This window comes from Anabrus simplex, chromosome 4 (assembly GCF_040414725.1).
Source record: "Anabrus simplex isolate iqAnaSimp1 chromosome 4, ASM4041472v1, whole genome shotgun sequence".
NCBI classification, from domain to species: Eukaryota; Metazoa; Arthropoda; class Insecta; order Orthoptera; family Tettigoniidae; genus Anabrus; species Anabrus simplex.
In genome coordinates, this window is record NC_090268.1 from 289,496,260 (window position 1) to 289,514,940 (window position 18,681).

The following is an 18,681-nucleotide window of genomic DNA, read 5'->3' on the forward strand; positions in this document are numbered from 1 at the left end:
TTGAGAATCTTGGGGGGTGCACCCATGTCGAGTACAGTAAGTATACCTGCTAAAACTCAAGAAATATTTGGCTGATATACATTATAACCAGCAAATCCTATTTTAATAGGAGGAGTGAGGGTGAGTACCTGGTGCCTTAAAACTGGGACTACTCGGCTAAGGTATGAAAACCCTGACAGAAGAGTCTCTGGCCCTCCAGGTTGGGGGGTTGTACATAGGGTTAACAGCTCTATGGCATTAAAAAAAAAGAATATCTCACATTTGCCTCAGATTAATAAGAATGGATATCAAAATATGACAACCCTGCAATGGAAATCACCTTTACAAATAGGAACTTTGAATGTAAGAACCCTGTGTAAACCTGGATCCTTCAAAATGCTCAGTCAACAGTTGGAGAAGTATAGAGTGGGAATTGCTGCAATTCAAGAGACTAGATTATTAGGTAATGGTATACAGGACATGGAGAAGTATGTATACACATTTTAAGAGTGGTAAAGAAACTGGACCCCACGAATTTGGTACCGCATTTTGTGTCCAAAATTCACTAGTATCGTCAGTGCTGTCCTTTGAACATGTGAATGAAAGACTATGCTATTTGAGGGTGCATTCTAAATGGTTTAACAAATCACTGGTGAACTGCCATGCCCCCACAAACGACAAAGATGATCATGTTAAATACTCCTTTTATGAGGATTTGTTAGAACTGTGGAATAAATTATCCAAACATGATATCAAAATGATTTTGGGTGATTTCCATGCAAAAGTTGGAAAGGAAGAAATTTTTGTGCCAACAATAGAAAGGGAAAGCTTGCATCACGAAAGCAATGTTAATACCATTAGACTAATCAATTACACTACATCCACACACATGAATGTACGGAGTACCACTTTCCCACATAAACAGATACATAAGGAAACATGGTATTCGTGTGACGCTAAGACTGCCAATCAGATAGATCGTGTACTAATTGATAACAGGCATAGAAGCTCCATAACTAATATCAGAGCTTACAGAGGAGCTGAGGCAGAATCTGATCACAATATGATAATTGCTTCTGTTAAAATTAAACTGAAAACCTCTTTTATGTCACAGACTGAGGAAAGATGCAAAGTTGACACTGAGAAACTGAAGCTGGAGGATGAAAGATTAAAGTATAATGTGGAAATTGCGGAAGAGATTTGATATTGTGGGAGAAGATACTACAGAAGACATAGACGAAACAAAGGACGAAGTTTGTGAACGAATGTGGAATAACGCGAAACAAATCATGACAACAGTAGCAATGAAAGTGATACCAAAAGATGTTAGTAAGAAAAAGAAATAGTTCGATGAGGCATGTCAGAATGCGGTCAATGAAGTGGAAATATGGCATAATAAGTGGCTGCAGTCTAATAAGAATGTGTTTGCTGAGGAACTATACAGAGAAAAACAGAAAGAATGTAGTAACTTAAATTAATTTGTAGAAATAATAAAGTCTACCTGAGACGACAAATAGAATCAATCCAAGATGACTACAAAAACAGGAACATCCCCAAGATGTATGGAACTGTTAACACAATTAAAAGAGGATTTCAACCAAGATCGAGTATTATGAGAGATAAGTCTGGAAAATTATTGCTGATCAGGACAAATTATTAAATTACTGTAAGCAATACTTCGATTCCTTGCTGAATTTTGATGATCCAGAAACCTGTATTGGTAAACCATCTAGTTCCCCATCAGAAGAACAAATACCAGAGCCATCATAGCAAGAGGTATACGTTTAAAAAACAATAAAGCTTCAGGTAGTGGCAACATTCCTGCTGAGCTTATTAAATACGGTGGAGAAAAATTACATAAATACATATATAAGATCATTTTAAGGATATGGCACAAAGTTATTCCAAAAGAATGGCAGGAATCACTTATTGTCCCAATTCATAAAGGAGGGGACAAGAAAGAAATTCAAAATTAGCGTGGCATATCTCTTGTAAACACGGCCTACAAAATTCTGTCTTTTATTCTTTTACAGCGTTTAAAACCACTTGCTGAAAATGTTATTGGGGACTATCAGAACGGTTTTCATAGTAACAAATCCACTACAAACAACATATTTGCAATTAGGACTATTAATGATAAGGTGTGGGAACACAAGGAGTCTGTTCATTATCTCTTTATAGATTTCTTCAAGGCATGTGATTCAATCCACAGAGAAGGGCTGTGGAACATCATGATTGAGTTTGGCTTTCCCATAAAATTAATTAACATGTGCAAACTGTGTATGGATGGTAATGTTAGCTATGTTTTGCTCAAGGGCAGAAAATCAAGTTTCTTCCAGAATAAAATTGGTCTGAGACAAGGGGATGCACTATCTCTTCTTCTATTCAACATTGCACTGGAGAAGATTATCAGGAAATTAGCTCTTGTACCTGCTGGCATCATATTAGGGAGACAACATAAAGTCCTTGCATATGTGGATGATATTGTTCTTATCGGCCGCAATGAATTAGAAATTAGGCAGTTATTTGTGGAACTAGAGGAAATGGCAGCAGAAATTGGCTTTACAGACACATTACATGGCTGTACAGAGACCGAATCATGAGGAGGTTGACAGATTGCCTTTGAAGATTGGGAAATATATATTTAAAAGAGTAGATGAGTTTAAATTCCTTGGTGTATTAATCGATGAGCAAAACCGAAGGCAACAGGAACACCAAGCTAGAATTAAGAATGCAAATAAGGAATTTTACTCTATGAGCCCTATATTAGGCTCCAAGTTTTTAACAAGGAATGAAAAAATGATTATCTACAATACAATCATTCGACCGTTACTTCTGTACGCTTCTGAGACATGGAGTATAACCAAGAAAGAATAGCAGCAGTTGCAAGTCTTTGAGAATAAAGTTTATAGAAAAATATTTAGCCCATGGTTCGATCCTATCTCTCAAAGCTGGCAGAAAAGATCTAATTATGAGATTTACACTCTCTCTCAACAACACACTATAATGGGTGTGTTATGTGGCTGAAGATGTTGATAAAATACGAAAAATGTACCACTTTTAACCATTAAACTGCCTTAAGCAATCATTGTATCGACTAGGTGGAAAATAATAAATACTTAACTGTGAATCTATTGAAGTGCGATACGGACCATGAAACTGATTTTATGTAAAAATAAGCTCGCACGCAAATGGCCAATGGCGTGCCGTGTTAATGGTCACATGACAGCACATCTCCTCTCACACTTCTCAACTGTGAGAGGAGGAGTTACACAATATTAGAAAGCTTATCTGTCTCTCCGTCTCTCGTAGATACCATTTCTCCGCTTAGACAGGCTGGCGGCGGCGCTGTGCATTGGGTAGCTGTTTTCTGTTTGTACTAGGCACTCCAAAACACAATGATCAAATACCAAGCTCACAGAATGTCGTACTTGCCTGCTAGCTATGTAACTGAGCGCATGTTGGTTCGAGTCTGGTTCTATGCAAGATACGGTCCACGATACACACGATGGGGTGATAATGTTGCTAGTTTACCTCTTAAACAATATCCCACATAATATTAAGGAACAATACCGTTACTCAGATTTCCATTAGGAAAAAAAAAAGTGTTATCACATGGTAACAGACACGAGACTACAGTATAATATTCAGTACGCATAGGTTATCTTAAGATGAGTGTCTTGGGATAGAAGAATAAACAACTAAAATAACAAAATAAGTTAAATTTTTCATACCACATAGGAAACGCTCATAAATTTCAAGGTGCCCAAATACGACAGCCTCTTGTCAGAAGATTTACTGGAATATAAAAGAAATTCTGCGGGATAGAATTTCAGCACCTCAACGTCCCGGGAAATCGTAAAAATAAATGGGGGGCCGTTAAACAGTTCAGATATTACTGTTCAGAAATAATAGCTGCGCAAACCTTCTTCCTGTGAGACGATTCCTATTCTTGGTCACTATCTGTCCTATCCCATGTGTAATGATGTCTAATGAGATGTACATTGTAGTGGTTAAAATTAGAAAACTATATAAGTTCATAATTTCAGTCATGACTCTCCTTAATACATTGTAATATTAATAGAAATATTGAGAGAATTAGATTTTACACACCAATAGAGCATATCAAGAGTTAACAGGCTTCTGATAAATTCACCTGCATACATCCTACCGTCAGTGGGTAGGGCCTGACACATCGCACTCTGATGAGTCCAATGTCAGGCCTAAGGAAAAACACTTGTTTTATAGAGTAAACACCTGAAAAGACTTACGTCTAACATTGTAATAATAGTTAACTATTCAGCAATATTCCTTGTTAACAGGACGTTTCCATACGGTTCGTCTTCCCCAGCTAAAAAGGACATGTATCATCTTAGAGAAATGTCTTCCCATGGATGAAAATGAAAAGAAAATCCACAGCCTGTTTCCAGTCATTTGACCGGGTCAGGAATGGAATGAATGAAGCCCCCATCTAGCGGCAAGGATAGGAATTGTGCCAGCTGCTGAAGCCTGTCGCACTCCTCTGGGGCAATGATTAATGAATGAAAGATGAAATGAAATGATTGGAGAGTGTTGCTGGAATGAAATACGACAGATAAAACTGGAGTACCCGGAGAAAAATCTGTCCCGCCTCCGTTGTTCAGCACAAATCTCACGTGGAGTGACCAGGATTTGAACCACGGAACCCAGTGGTGAGAGGTCGGCGTCCTGCTGTCTGAACTAAGGAGGCTCCCTTCCCATGGATAAAACTGGTAAATAGCTCCTTCTCTCTCAAACAGCTGATTCATACGCCCCTCAAACCGCCAAGCTTTAAACAGCTCTAAGAGGTGGGGTGCAGTCGAAGTCTATACGGTTTGTAATTCATATTAAGGGAGGACGAAGACCTAAACAAGTACCATCTATTGTAAAATGAACTACCTCGTTCATTGGACCGAAGTGCCGCAAGAGCTGTTTCCACGAAGACAGCACAAATGAACTACCTCATTCATTGAACAACTAATTAAGTACGCACACGAATGGCCAATGATGTGCTGTGTTAATGGGCACATGACAGCACTTCTCCTCTCACACTTCTCATCTGGGGGGAGGAAGTAATTATAAAAAATTAGAAAGCTTATCTGTCTCTCATAGATACCATTTCTCTACTTAGGCAGGGTGGCGGCGGCGCTGTGCATCGGGTAGCTTTTTTCTGCTCGTGCTCATAATAAACTAACTTGTTAATTTGAACAAAGTGCCGCAAGAGCTGTTTCTATGTCATCACCTCATGAACTATCTCATTCATTTGAACTAGTTCATTTGAATGACTCAAGGCGACAAACAGTATCAAATGAACTAGTTCAAGCAAATTAACTAACTGGACCCATCCCTAATTGCACTGTTGCATCAACCGGGCGAGTTGGCCGTGCGGTTCGAGGCGCGTGGCCGTGAGCTTCCATCCTGGAGATAGTGGGTTTGAATCCCACTGTCGGCAGCCCTGAAGATGGTTTTCCATGGTTTCCCATTTTCACAAGGCCACGGCCGCTTCCTTCCAACTCCTAGGCCTTTCCTCTCCTATTGTCGCCATAAGACCTATCTGTGTCGGTGAGACGTAAAGCCAATAGCAAATTTAAAAAACCACTGTTACACCCTCATGTTCAGCCTTGAATTCTGCCTTAATTCACTCGCTAGGTATTTGAAACTGTCAACAATTTCAAGGCTTTGACCACCAATTTTTACAATGCCTTTCTCTTGCCTTTCTCCTCTTGATATTACCATGATCTTGCTTTTCTTTGTGCTGATTTTCATACCATACTTTTCAATTTTCTCATTCATTGCATCAAGTTGTTCTTGTACTTCTTTGCTGTTTGTTCTCCACACCATAATATCGTCTGCAAATATTGCAACACATTGTATTTCCACAAGAATGTTCTGTACAGTAGAAATTCAATTAATAAAGTCCTTGAAAGCATTGCGTAACTTGAATTTACGTTACTTACCACATGTTAATTTTATGTGTTGAGGACATGATTGCACACATTTGGCAGTGCAACAAGAAGGGGTGTCTCATACAATGCTACACACGATTCTTTGATTCCCTTCTTAACCCATGAGGTAATTTTTTCCTCTCTTTTTTATTTCAGCCAATCCTGCAGAGTAGGGGTAGTGTGCCTGCCTCTTACCAGGAGGTCCTGGGTTCGATTCCCAGCCAGGTCACGGATTTTTACCTGGACCTGAGGACTGGTTTGAGGGCACTCAGCCTAAGTGATTACAATTGAGGAGCTATCATCTGATGATGAGATAACAGCCCTGTTCTAGAAAGTCAAGAATAACTGCTGAGAGGATTCGTCGTGCTGACTGTATGACACCTCGTAATCTGATGGCCTTCGGGCTGAGCAGTGATCGCTTGGTAGGCCATGGCCCTTCGGAGCTGTTGCGCCATGGGGTTTGGTTTGGTTTGGTTTGGTTTTTCTTATTTCAGACTTATCACATCCAACGTGATCCTCAGCACATCATAGAATTTTCGGATCTAAGATTTCCATTTTTAGCCAAACTCATTTATATCACTCTTTCACTCATACATCAATCAGGTAGAACATCTGTTGAAGGCCAAATCCTATGTCATACTTAATGCAAGCTCTACAAGATAACTGCGGTTATCAACTGCACTACAATTTTATTAGCCAGGACTGAGAAGATTGTATTTTATTTCCGGACATCTACATAATAGTGCACAGACTTGATTTTTAAAGTGTATTTGATCAATCTTAGATTATCTGATAATGCCAAAAAGTTGGGTCATCTTGACATAATCTTAACAAGAGGACTTCAGAATCAATAATGTTAGAATTTTAGAACCTATGTCTGACAAAGCCAAAGTTTTATTCTGAGCATCTACATAACAGTTCACAGATTTAAATTTTAAAGTGTTTATTTTAAACATATATGTGTTTTGTATTCCAATCCACATGAATCGTCAATTTTAGTTGTAATGACTGAAGACCCTCAACAAGTCAAAACTAGTCCAATGATGTATTAAATGTGAATATAATTTACATCAAATATTAATGTGTATTGAATATGTGGAGTCTTCTTCAATTTTGTAAATGCCGTAAATCACAAAATGATGCACTTTAAAGCACATGAAATTGCACAAAGTCTTGGTATTACACCGGCCGGGCTGAGTGGCTCAGACGGTTAAGGCGCTGGCCTTCTAACTCCAACCTGGCAGGTTCGATCCTGGCTCAGTCCGGTGGTATTTGAAGGTGCTCAAATACGACAGCCCCGTGTCGGTAGATTTACTGGCACGTAAAAGAACTCCTGCGGGACTAAATTCCGGCACCTCGGCGTCTCCGAAGGCCTTAAAAAGTAGTTAGTGGGACGTAAAACAAATAACATTATTATTATTATTATTATGGTATTACACGGAAAGATTTTAAAGCAAGAAGAGGTTGGTCGGAACACTTTATGCACCAGAATTGACTAAGTTTTCATAGAAGGACATCACTGTGCCAGTGGCTTCCATCAGATTATAGCAAAACAAAGTGATCGAATTTCATCACTTTGTTGCAAGACTTCAGCCTTAAACTCTGCGCGGCGATATCCGGCTGTGGCACAGGTGCAGGGTTCAGTCATATGACCAGTCAGCTGTGGTAATGAAGGAGGGCACTGATACAAAACTGTTTAACGCTTTCAACACTACCCTATCTTACATGAACACTGGCAGTAAACTGGGTCTTTTTCTGGAATGTTAATACATTATTACGCAAAAGCGAAACATAGTACCTAATTTTTGTATCATATGAAGGTGTCAACCAACCAAAATGATGTTAATAAGGAATGTAATATAATTATACTAGTCTTATGTAAAACATAAAAAAATGTACAGGGAGAAAACTGTTACATTCAAGTTATTATACAAATAAGCCTGCTCAAACAATAAAAACGAATCATTAAATGTGGCTACTTAAGCCATAAATAAACACAAAATTTATCTACAGAAGAAATCTGCTATAGCGAGAATTCATAACAGCGGAAAATTTACTCACTATAGTGGATTTTCATTATATCCGATTTTTTGTAAATTGGATAAAATCGGTATGAAACGGCAATCAATTTATTCAAAACTTGCATTTTCGCGGATGATATCCACACTATCATGAAAACATTTCAAACGCATGTAGAGAAATGATAACCTCCTCGCTAAAGATGTACATGGGAAAAGCATTTCCGAAATTTAACTAGACGCAAGAAAATATAAACTATCCTCTGAAATCAGTGATGTGCTCTGCCATATCTTGATGTGTGTCACATTCTTACTTAATTTCAGTACCGGTATAACATTAAAATTAAGAGATAGTTTACTTCAGCCTTTATTTTTAAGGAGATAATAACTGCTATCAGCCACGTTATTTATGCATTTATTACAAAAACGTGTTATCCTATTTCATTTCAAATTTTCTTTAGAAAACAGCAGTCGACGGTTATTGCTAATCAACTTCAACATCGCTTTCGAATGTCGACGAGAAAGCTTGCAAATACACATAGTGAGAAAACTATACCGTACAAGATGATCGATCGAATTTTGTGGAAGACGTTTCAGTTTTCTTATTCAAACAGCGTCACCTATCCTAACTGTACTATATGCATGATGAAAACGTACTTTAAGCGCTAGTAGAGAAATGATAACCTTCTCGCTATAAATTTGCATGATAATAGCCTTTCCGTAATTTAACCAGATGCGAGAAAACATAAACTAACCTCTGAAATCAATGATGCACTCTACCATATCTTGAGGTGTATCCAATTCTTACTTAGTTGCAGTATTTACCATTAAAATTAACGGATAGTTTATTCAGCCTTTATTTTAATGAGTAAACAACTGTTATCAGACACGTTATTTACGCATTTATTACGAAAACATGTTCTCTTTCATTTCAAATTTTCTTTAAGGAACAACAGTCAACGGGTAGTACTACTCGATTCTGACATCACTTTCAAATATCGATGAGAGAGCTCGCCAGTGGACATAGCGAGAAAACGATACCGAACACGCAACATAATCGCTGGGGTGCATGAATATTGGTAACGGAAAAAATCGCACACGCTTAATCGCTCATAATAACGGATGCGTCAGTGATAGGGTTCTCGCTGTAACCGAAGAATAATGCACAGTTTAATATAGGAATTTTGAACGGGCAGACAAAAACTGTCATTATAACGAGTTCTCGTTATACGCCATATTCACTATAGTGGATTTCTACTGTATTTAGGAATTGTTTTGTGATAGTAGCCCTGAAAACAATGGGCTATGCACAGTCCAACCTTGCACTCCTTTCACCATCATCTATTTATTTTCGCAGTACAGGTGAATCATCAGCCTGCGTCTCTTCGTCTAAACTAAAAAATAAGCCAAAATTTCTGGAGAAATTCTATTGTTTGTATTCGGAGTAAAATAATGCAGCTAAAAACTTGCATTTGAAAGTGACGTAATAAATAAAAATTGTGCCCAAACTATCACTTGATATGTTATCTGGTTCATAAGCAGAGAATTCATCACTGACATCTATTTCTTAACCCGCTACTCTCAACAAAACATCCAAGATATCACTATCATTGAGCCGGCATGAGGACATATTTGTACAATAACACAGCTGACAGCGCGACTGATTTGGTCAGCACCCGGCACATCCAGTGCTTCGGTAGGTCAAGGCAAGGAGAAACTACCCTTCTTATCGTTTCAGTTTGAACTTCCCAATAACTGCTGCATTCTAGTAGACACCACATAAACTACTACTTCCCAGCAAGGGACGGGAACCATAAGAGATACATGCAGCTGCATATAAACGTGCACAAAAATCACACCCATATGGGATACGGGTGCCGTCCACAGCCAGGAAAGTACTGTGCCCGTATCTCGTACAGGCATAGTGTTGAAAGTGTTAAAGGTGCTAGTATTGTTAAAGTATAGATTTAAATAACTATTTTGTGTGTTGATTTAAAGACACTAGATGTTGCTTTTTCTGCTCTTAAACCAGGCTAACCCAAACTATATTAGGTTTAATTTTCACCTATTTTTAAAGTTGAAAATGAGGGGGGGAAAAGAGGGTGTTATAGGCGAGTATAAGCGTAATCTACTTTACAGTGTCAGATACATGAATAGAAGACATATTTCAATGTCGATAAGGGGTCACGTAGACAACCAGCTGGGTATGGCTGTGCTGGTACTGAGCAACAACAACAGCTCTTTCATAATGGTACAGAGATTAGTGACACGACAAGCCATGTTAGGTGCACTGGCAGCATTATACTGAAAGTATATCTGGCAATATAGACCAAACAATCCTGAGTGCTTGCTGATTTTTGCTGTTCCAAATAGATATGGCTTTGGTCTTTAAAAAATAGTAAATGAGTATTAAAATAATAATTTCACCATAAATTATACTTTACAACCAATTATTTTTATTAAACCGTATTTATGCGAATAATCCCCGCACCCTAACTTTAAGAAGGATGATTTTGAAAAAAAAATGCCAACATTGACTCAAATAAAATCCGCACCCCAATTTCGTGCCTCAGTTTACTTTTTAAAAATATGCGGGCACTATTTGCGTAAATACGGTATTTTACTGTTAACAGCGGTAACGGTAATATACACATCACGTTCGTGAATACAATACAGTGAATGAACTCAACTCTATATATAATTTTGTATTATTGAAGCTTCAGTTAACTTAGAGGGATGGTTGTTTATTAATTGGAACAACAGGCATTCATGCTATGAACCAGTACATAGAAATAATAGCTACCAAAGTAGCTGATGTGATTTAACAATACATCTCAATTGTTTTATCCTTGTGCAGTATGTTCTTCCTTACAAATATATGACTAAAAGAACAATATTACACAAAAACAAAACAAAAAACAAGAAAGACAATCTCTTTCTTTGTTTGCTTTAAACTGAGAAAATTGTTCTGAAATATAATATCAGTGTAATCTCCTGTTATCAAGAATATCAAAATACCATTAATGTATTAGTGAACATCCTTACCAGTCACTTCTGAATAAACTAAAGGAGCCATCCGGTTTCAAGAACGATAATGTCCTCTGATATCCGATGTTCATGTGGTAGAAAGATAGTTTTTCCAGAGTCCTATTTCGCTGGTTAATCAGTCTCATGTACATGGTTGTGTAGAGGTTTGCAGCAAAACTAAACACTGTCTGCTCTGCACAATCCTTTAAAAAAAAATTAAAATAACTATACAAGAAGATCCCATTGGTTTCAACAGTGGATGATCGACACTGGAGCCTGTTTTCATCATGAGAACAAATATGGGAAACATGGGATTATGGGAAGGATATGATAATGACACTTGCTGGTATAGCAGTATAGGCACTATATCACATCTAAAAACTTAATCTATGTCACCTTCTCGAGTATTGAATTTAAAATTAAAACATACCATTGGCAGGTTGAGCAGAGATGTAGCATTGACAGGCATTGTGGGGAAAATAGGCCCAACCACATCACCAACCACAGACACAAAAGCCTTGTTAGAGCCATATACATAGTAACGTTCTTCATTGTAGGGAATCAGAGGTGATTCTGTTACATTCACATGCAAATACTGGAACACATAGGCTCGATTGGTTAGGTCCAGAAGAATGGACTGGTGCCTGTATTGTGGGAGACCATCAGCCTGAAAAAAGAAATGTAATTAAAGAATTAATCTGAGGAAGGTACTGACAGAAAACCAACTGTCTTAATTTTTTCAGTTTATAGACATGTCTGAAAATTATTTGCAAGACCAGAAAACAAAACACTTTACTGTTTCTACAGTATAATATTCTTAAATTACAAAAGGAATCAATAGATGCAAAACAAAAATGTTATTTTAAAAAATCGTTTTCGAACTTCAAATGTTGCCATTTAATACGAGGGAGAATTAAAAAATAAGTTACTAGCTCACCGCGAGAGCACGCTGTGTGTCGTGACCGTGGTTAATGCGGAGCAAGCTACAGTAACTGCTGACACATCCATTATGAAGTTTGGTGCGGTATCCTGTCGTGTTGTGTGTGCAGAGCAACTGGATGTTCACTCCAAACTGGAGGTACGTGCAACGATCAGATTTCTATGGGCTAAACGGCTCAATTGCATGGACATTCATCGTGAAATCACTGCTGTATATGGTGAGCATGCAATTTCTCACCCAGGTATTGTAAAGTGGTGTAAGCAATTTGACGCCGAACACACGGTTCTCACGGACGAATATCGTGAAGGCAGGCTCGCAACGTCCAGTACTGTTGCAAATGTTGACCGTGTGGATGGGATCATTAGAGAGAATCGGTGCATAACACTGCAGGAAATTGATAGCATTCTGAACATTTCATACGGCAATGTGTTCTCTATTGTTCACCAGCAACTTGGATTTCGTAAACTGTGTCAAAGATGGGTTCCACATCTGCTCACCGATGTTCACAAGGCACAATGTTTCCAATTGTCACTGGCATTTTTGCAACAGTATTCCGTGGAGGGCAACGAGTTTCTGTGGCAAATCATCACAGGAGATGAAACAGGGGTCCACTACTTCACCCCCGTAACAAAGCGAACATCGATGGAATGGGTGCACACCACATCACCACCACAAAAGAAGGCCAAGCAGGAAAGGTAATGGCGCCAGTGTTCTTTGACATGGAGGGTGAGGTGCATGTGGAATTTGTGCCAAAAGGCATGACAATCAACTTGGCTTCATATTGTCCAACGCTGCGTAAGGCATAAGGCAATTAAAGAAAAGCGGTGGGGAAAATTGAGCGCTGGTGTGATTTTGTTGCCCACATGGCCTGCCAAACGTCCGAAATGCTGCAGCGATTCAAGTGGGAGGTACTGTAACATCCTCCATACAGTACAGACTTAGTGCCATGCGATTATCATGTGTTCGGTAAGCTGAAAAAGGATCTCAGTGGACGGCGATTCCGAAACGATGAGGAGGTGAAAGCAGCTGTCACCAGGTGGTTACATACCACTGAAGGTAATTTCTATGCATCCGGAATCTAAAAGTTGATTGACTGTTCCGAGAAATGTTTATTGTCTCTTGGGGACTATGTGGAAAAGTGAACTTACATGTATGTTTTCATAGCAGTGTTGCAAATGTGTAGGTGGTTTCATAAACAGCCATAACTTGGAAGTGTAACTTACTTTTTGATTCACCCTCATAGAATTATTAAAACTTGGCTTACTGTATTGTATTGCATTGCATTCTTTCTCTATATAGCTAAGCATCTGTTTTTATCTACTCACGTCATATTCTTTAGGTGAAAGGAAGAGACTGGAATTTTTCATTTCAAGAAACAACTGATGTAAGTTTAGATTTATGTTACATCCCTCTTCCATTTTTAGGTGCTTGTTTTATGTAAAAGGGGACACAAAAATATACATATAAACCTGAAGACAAGAAGGTAAGAAAGCAGACATGAACGCATACAGTGCTATTCACTGTCATGTCACATGTTCATTGTGATGAGGGCAGTCAGTGGGGCAACCATGCTGTCAACCAACATAAATTCATGCAAGCTAGGTGACTCAAATGTGAAAGGTACTGCAGAATGACAAACACTGCAAAAGAGGATCTTCATCAACTTTAGATTGGATGTTTCTAAATAAATGTATGTTTATTTGTATATTAGCAGTTAATTTTTGTACTTGTAGCAGTAAACTCATCTAGCAAAGTAGAGTGCAGCAAAAGAGAGAGCACACCTTAGTTATTGTTACTGAGTTTTAGGGACTTAGTACATTTTATGCCATCACATTTTGTTTTCTTCCATTCTTTCAGCTCTGTGATATTGGTGCATTAAAGATCTGGGCTTTCAAACTCCTTCTTTTATGATCCCCTTTTTGCCATGTATATTCAAGTGGTCTGGCACATCTTCATTATCTTCCTGATCAGTAGGAACTGATAACCAAGGGGTTTTGCAGCTTATACAAAGAATCACGACAACACACATTACCTGTAATAAATTTCATGATTGGTCTGTATTGAAAATTGTAAATAAATATTAAACAATTAAGTTTACTGAAGTGGTCAACCTATTCAATACATTACATTCATGTGAATGTTTATAGCTTAAACATAACACTTAAATTGGGACATGTTTCAGCCTTGTTGTGGGCATCATCAGCCTATCTCCCAGCCTCAAAATCAATCGACATTGGGATCGCGATACATTCATATTAAACCAACATATAACTAAAATAGTAGTATCGGTTAAAAATACAATGTGACAGTCCTTTACTGACAAGTAAACAAGATTTAGTGGAGTTCTTGATAGAATCTTTAAAATAATTCGTGGGATATCTGGTGTTGGCACTTAAAATAATGATTATGTGGTTAGGCACTCTCAGTCTTATGAAACAATGTTTAACGTTTAAAGAATACATTAACACTTAACACAAAATAAAACACTACGTTAATACATGTACAATACATTAACACTTGATAAAAGATAAACACCATGTTAAGACACTATGTCACAGAGACACTATGTCACTATGTCACAGAGTGCAGATTTGAGATGTCTGGTTGCTAATTACAATGTTTGATGTCTGATAACATCTTTTAATCGTCCTCGAGGGATTTTATAAAACCACTTGATGTTTCTATAATCGTGGTCATATTTTAAGTTGAAGTCTTCTTTACAAACGGCATATCAACAGATTGTGGGATTGAAACACATGAGTGTTATGTTGTAGTCAAGCCCTGGTTCATGCTATTTTTAAAAACGGTCATTGTTGACTGGCAACCTAATTTGCACGCTGTAACGGTTCAGAGAATAAGCGAATAATAAGGATAGGTAAAGCGATGATGGTTCCAAAGTGTTCGACGTGTGGTGTCGCCACTGTCTTGATGTTGGTTGAATGGGAGACTCATGAAATATTAACTTTTTACGCTTTGGGTACGCCTCAACTCACAATGAGAACGAGATGTCCCAGAAATGCAGAGTCGCCCGTCTTTCCTCGGTCCACACAGGGCAGGACCTTCATTTTCAGTGAGCCTTTAGGTTTAGTGTCAAGATCATGAAGACGATTGCTTGCAATTCAACCCAATGACTCACACATGCGTTAGAAACAAATAAGAAACAAGAAATAAGAAAATAAAATTATGCACAGCATAACAAATTATGGTCTACCTAGACTACAATTTCTTCACAGAAATGACTAACATTTAAATTAATGGATAAGCATATATTCTTGAAATAGGCTATGCTTTAACATGCGCTTATCAAAAGGCAGAGTGCATTGTTTCATGGTGCAAAGGAAGTAAAATAAAGCGTGTATGCACACAGATAAGTTCTTTATTATATTGTGAGTAAAGAACCTGTTGTATTAGCCTGCCTAGATGAATGCACTTCCATAAATTGTGTTTAACAGAAATACAGTGGAACCTCGATTATCTGTTCCCGGAAACTACGTTTTAATGTATTGTGCATTCAAATTACGTGGTCCCGCGAGCATCCTAATTAAATAACGTTGTAAAAATCTTGCATTATACGATCCTCGAAGAAACTATTTCCCGGATCAACCGTCCAGAAATGTCAGTCCCATCAACGCTAAATCCTCGATTAAGCGTTTTTCAAGAAACTGTATTTCACAAAAGGACGGCTATGGCATACTTCCGGATTTTGGCGTTAACGCCCCATCATTGCGATAATTAGAGCAAGTCCTGTACTGGAAAAGCAATCGAGGTGAATGTGCATAAGGGACCATCTTAGCATCACATTCGGGTGGTACTGTTTAGAGAATCTGAGGAAATCATAAAGCCACAACAATTGGAAGAAGACAGAGCACATTTAGACAGCTCCACTTAAAGACGGAACGAGTTTCGTCAAATGCTCACACTTGTAAAACGTCCACATTATGTCCCGATTTAGATGTTTATATTTTTAATTTTTTCTATTGTATCTCCGAACAGGTTTCCGGCAATTTCCTCAGGGCACTGTATAGTCACTGGGCTTTTAGGCAAGAATCGAAACTGCTCCTTCTTAATACAAATCTAGTATTTTAATATCATATAAGATTATGCTATCGAGACCAGAACAGATGTTGCACCTTACATATATAAAAAGCCATGGGAGGTCTTGGGATTGCCTATTACTGTTTTGGTCCTAATAAAAGACGGGGAATTTTGCATTTCTGTGTTAAAATGTCATGAAAACTGCAGGCGTTTTATTTACGCACATTACATTTAAACAGTTTGTATCATTTCCAACTCGTACTGACTTGTGCAACGAGCGTGCTTTACATCTGAGTTCAAGGTCACGAACAACCGTAATTTCTGAAGTTTTGATGATATATCTCTTTCCAATTTGATTGTGATTAGTGACGGACAGAATTTAATATAATGCATTTGAGAATTTTTGAGAATAGAAATTACATTTGAAACCATAGTCTCGAGTTCAACATAACCTTTAAAAGGTGATGTAGGCCTAATTTACGTGGTTCTAGAATTCCAGAAACTGACTACGAACCGTATACTGGAGACCAAACAACAACAGAAGATTAAGAAAAGAAGGGATTTTGCCATCATGTTGGGCACTTTCGTATCTAATGTGCTTTATTTTATTAGATTAGAGAATTAAAAACTATTTGCGGTCGATTGTTATTTGGCTTGGCATTATTAGATTTTTTGAAGTTTGGCTGATCATCCCCAGTAAAACTGAATGTAAGGTATCGAAATTTTTAACTCGCGTACCGGTAATTAATGTTTGAAGCCGGCCCCGCAGTCTAATTTGGCTGCCTCTCGCCTGGAGGGCCCGGGTTTGATTCCTGGCCAGGTCAGGAATTTTTCCCTGGATATGAGGACTGGCTCCAGATCCACCCAGCCTACGTAACTACCTTTAATTGAGGAACTGTCTAATGGTGAGATGGTGACCCCGGTCTAGAGAGCCAGGAATAACGGCCGAAAGGATTTGTAACACTCACCATGCGCCACCTCATAATCTGCAGGCCTTCGGGTTGAACAGCGGTTGCTTGGCAGGCAAAGGCCCATTGGCGATGTAGTTTGGTTTGGTTTGGTTTAGGAGTGTTTGTAAGATTATAATTATACATATTTCATTTTTGTGATGTTTAGCCAAATTTTTGATGGTTTTCATTCATCCTGGATTTTCCATTTTCCTGTGTTGTACGTTTCTTTTTTGTGGTCCCTCCAAAAATGGAGAATTGAGGTTCCACTGTAGTAATTAAATCAGCTCCTCAAACATCTGTCTTTGATACTAATCTTTCTCTTCATGTTCAAAAACTTTAAAGTCTATTACAGTAATCATAACAAATTATGCATATTTACTTTCATCATAGAAGACATACATCAAATTAAAAGCAAGGAACCAAACAAACCACATAGATACAGACCTCAACTCTTAGTTTGCGAGTAACAATGTCTTTGCCAATCAGGGTAGAAGCATGGACAGTCACATCGATGTCACCAAGTCTAGTTGGAACTATAGGAATATGTACAGTGGCCGCATCTTGAGCCTTTATGAAGATGAAGAACTGATGCTCTTGGAAGGAAGTCCTTGGATTGTAGGACCTTACCTAAAAAGAAAGTTTTAAAACTAAAATCAGGATTTTCAGAAATACCTACCAAAATAATATACAGTACCACTAAATCACACTTCCCAGCAGACGCCCCAATATCTCACTCATAAGTCATATGGTATTTCAATCCTTTTATAGAAACTTCACAAACACTACAACATATATAGAAAATAATACAAGGAAATAAAAAGCAACATTAAATTCTACTTTGTAAGGTGATTTCTTTCTTTAACAAACTTTTCAGAGGGTCAATACAGTTTTATAAATTTTGCCAACAAACTGTATACAAAGTGGTCCAACAACCCCTTAAAATTCATGAAAATATGCAGTCCATCTAATGCTGCTAGTCCTTCATGCCAATATTTCTCTGTTTGCTACATGCATGTCAACAACATAAAACAAGCCAATCTTGCACACGGGAAAAAAAACCCCCTACTGTTTGTGGCTTGTTGTTATACTACATCAACTTGTAACACGTTTCCAGTTAATTAAGCGAAATACCAGTAATGATTATGGTGATGATAATAATAACAACAATAATAACGATAATAACAATAACCTGAAATTAACAGGTGGCATAAAATCTCAAAACAATATCTTCATTAATGGTGAGACAGTGGGTCCTCTAGAGGTTACGTTCACTCTCTCAATCAAAGGAACAAGAATATTCATAACTCTCACTTTACTAAAACGAAACCTTCTTTAAATTGTTGGTCACATTGCATTTTGACAGGATTTTCCATCTATACTGTTTGCATGGAAAGCATTCTGTGAATGAAATAATCAAATATCCTCCATCTTGCTGCAACATAAGTAAGTCACTTAACTGTGTGTGGGAGGTCCACTTATAGCAATAAGTGGGACACTTAAGTAGGTAATATGAAATGAAACCTGGCTTATAAGGGGCACTTATGTATAAGTGCTGTCTATGAATTCGGCCCACCATCTAGCAGTTCTGTGTTAGCTGGTGGTTATTTACAGCAGCATCCATGACTTGCATACGGCTAACACCACTCATTTAGATTTGGTGATTGACTACGGGACCAACATTTACCAGTTCCCGTTCACAATTGTGACACAGGTGCAGAATATATTGGGAAGTGTAAAGTGTTATAGATTTTATTTGTAAACCTTGTTAA

General features: G+C 38.0%; 1 protein-coding gene across 1 annotated transcript in view; it reads right to left on the reverse strand.

Moving 5' to 3' along the window:
* The window catches only part of Mcr (macroglobulin complement-related), a 940,753-nt gene that overhangs the window by 42,410 nt on the left and 879,662 nt on the right, over nucleotides 1–18,681 (reverse strand). Inside the window, exons 19-21 of the mRNA XM_067145574.2 lie at nucleotides 17,357–17,539; nucleotides 11,418–11,654; nucleotides 11,006–11,190 (exon numbers count right to left, since the gene is read on the reverse strand). Coding sequence (XP_067001675.2) covers nucleotides 11,006–11,190; nucleotides 11,418–11,654; nucleotides 17,357–17,539 — 605 coding nt within the window. The remainder of the gene's footprint in view (nucleotides 1–11,005; nucleotides 11,191–11,417; nucleotides 11,655–17,356; nucleotides 17,540–18,681) is intronic.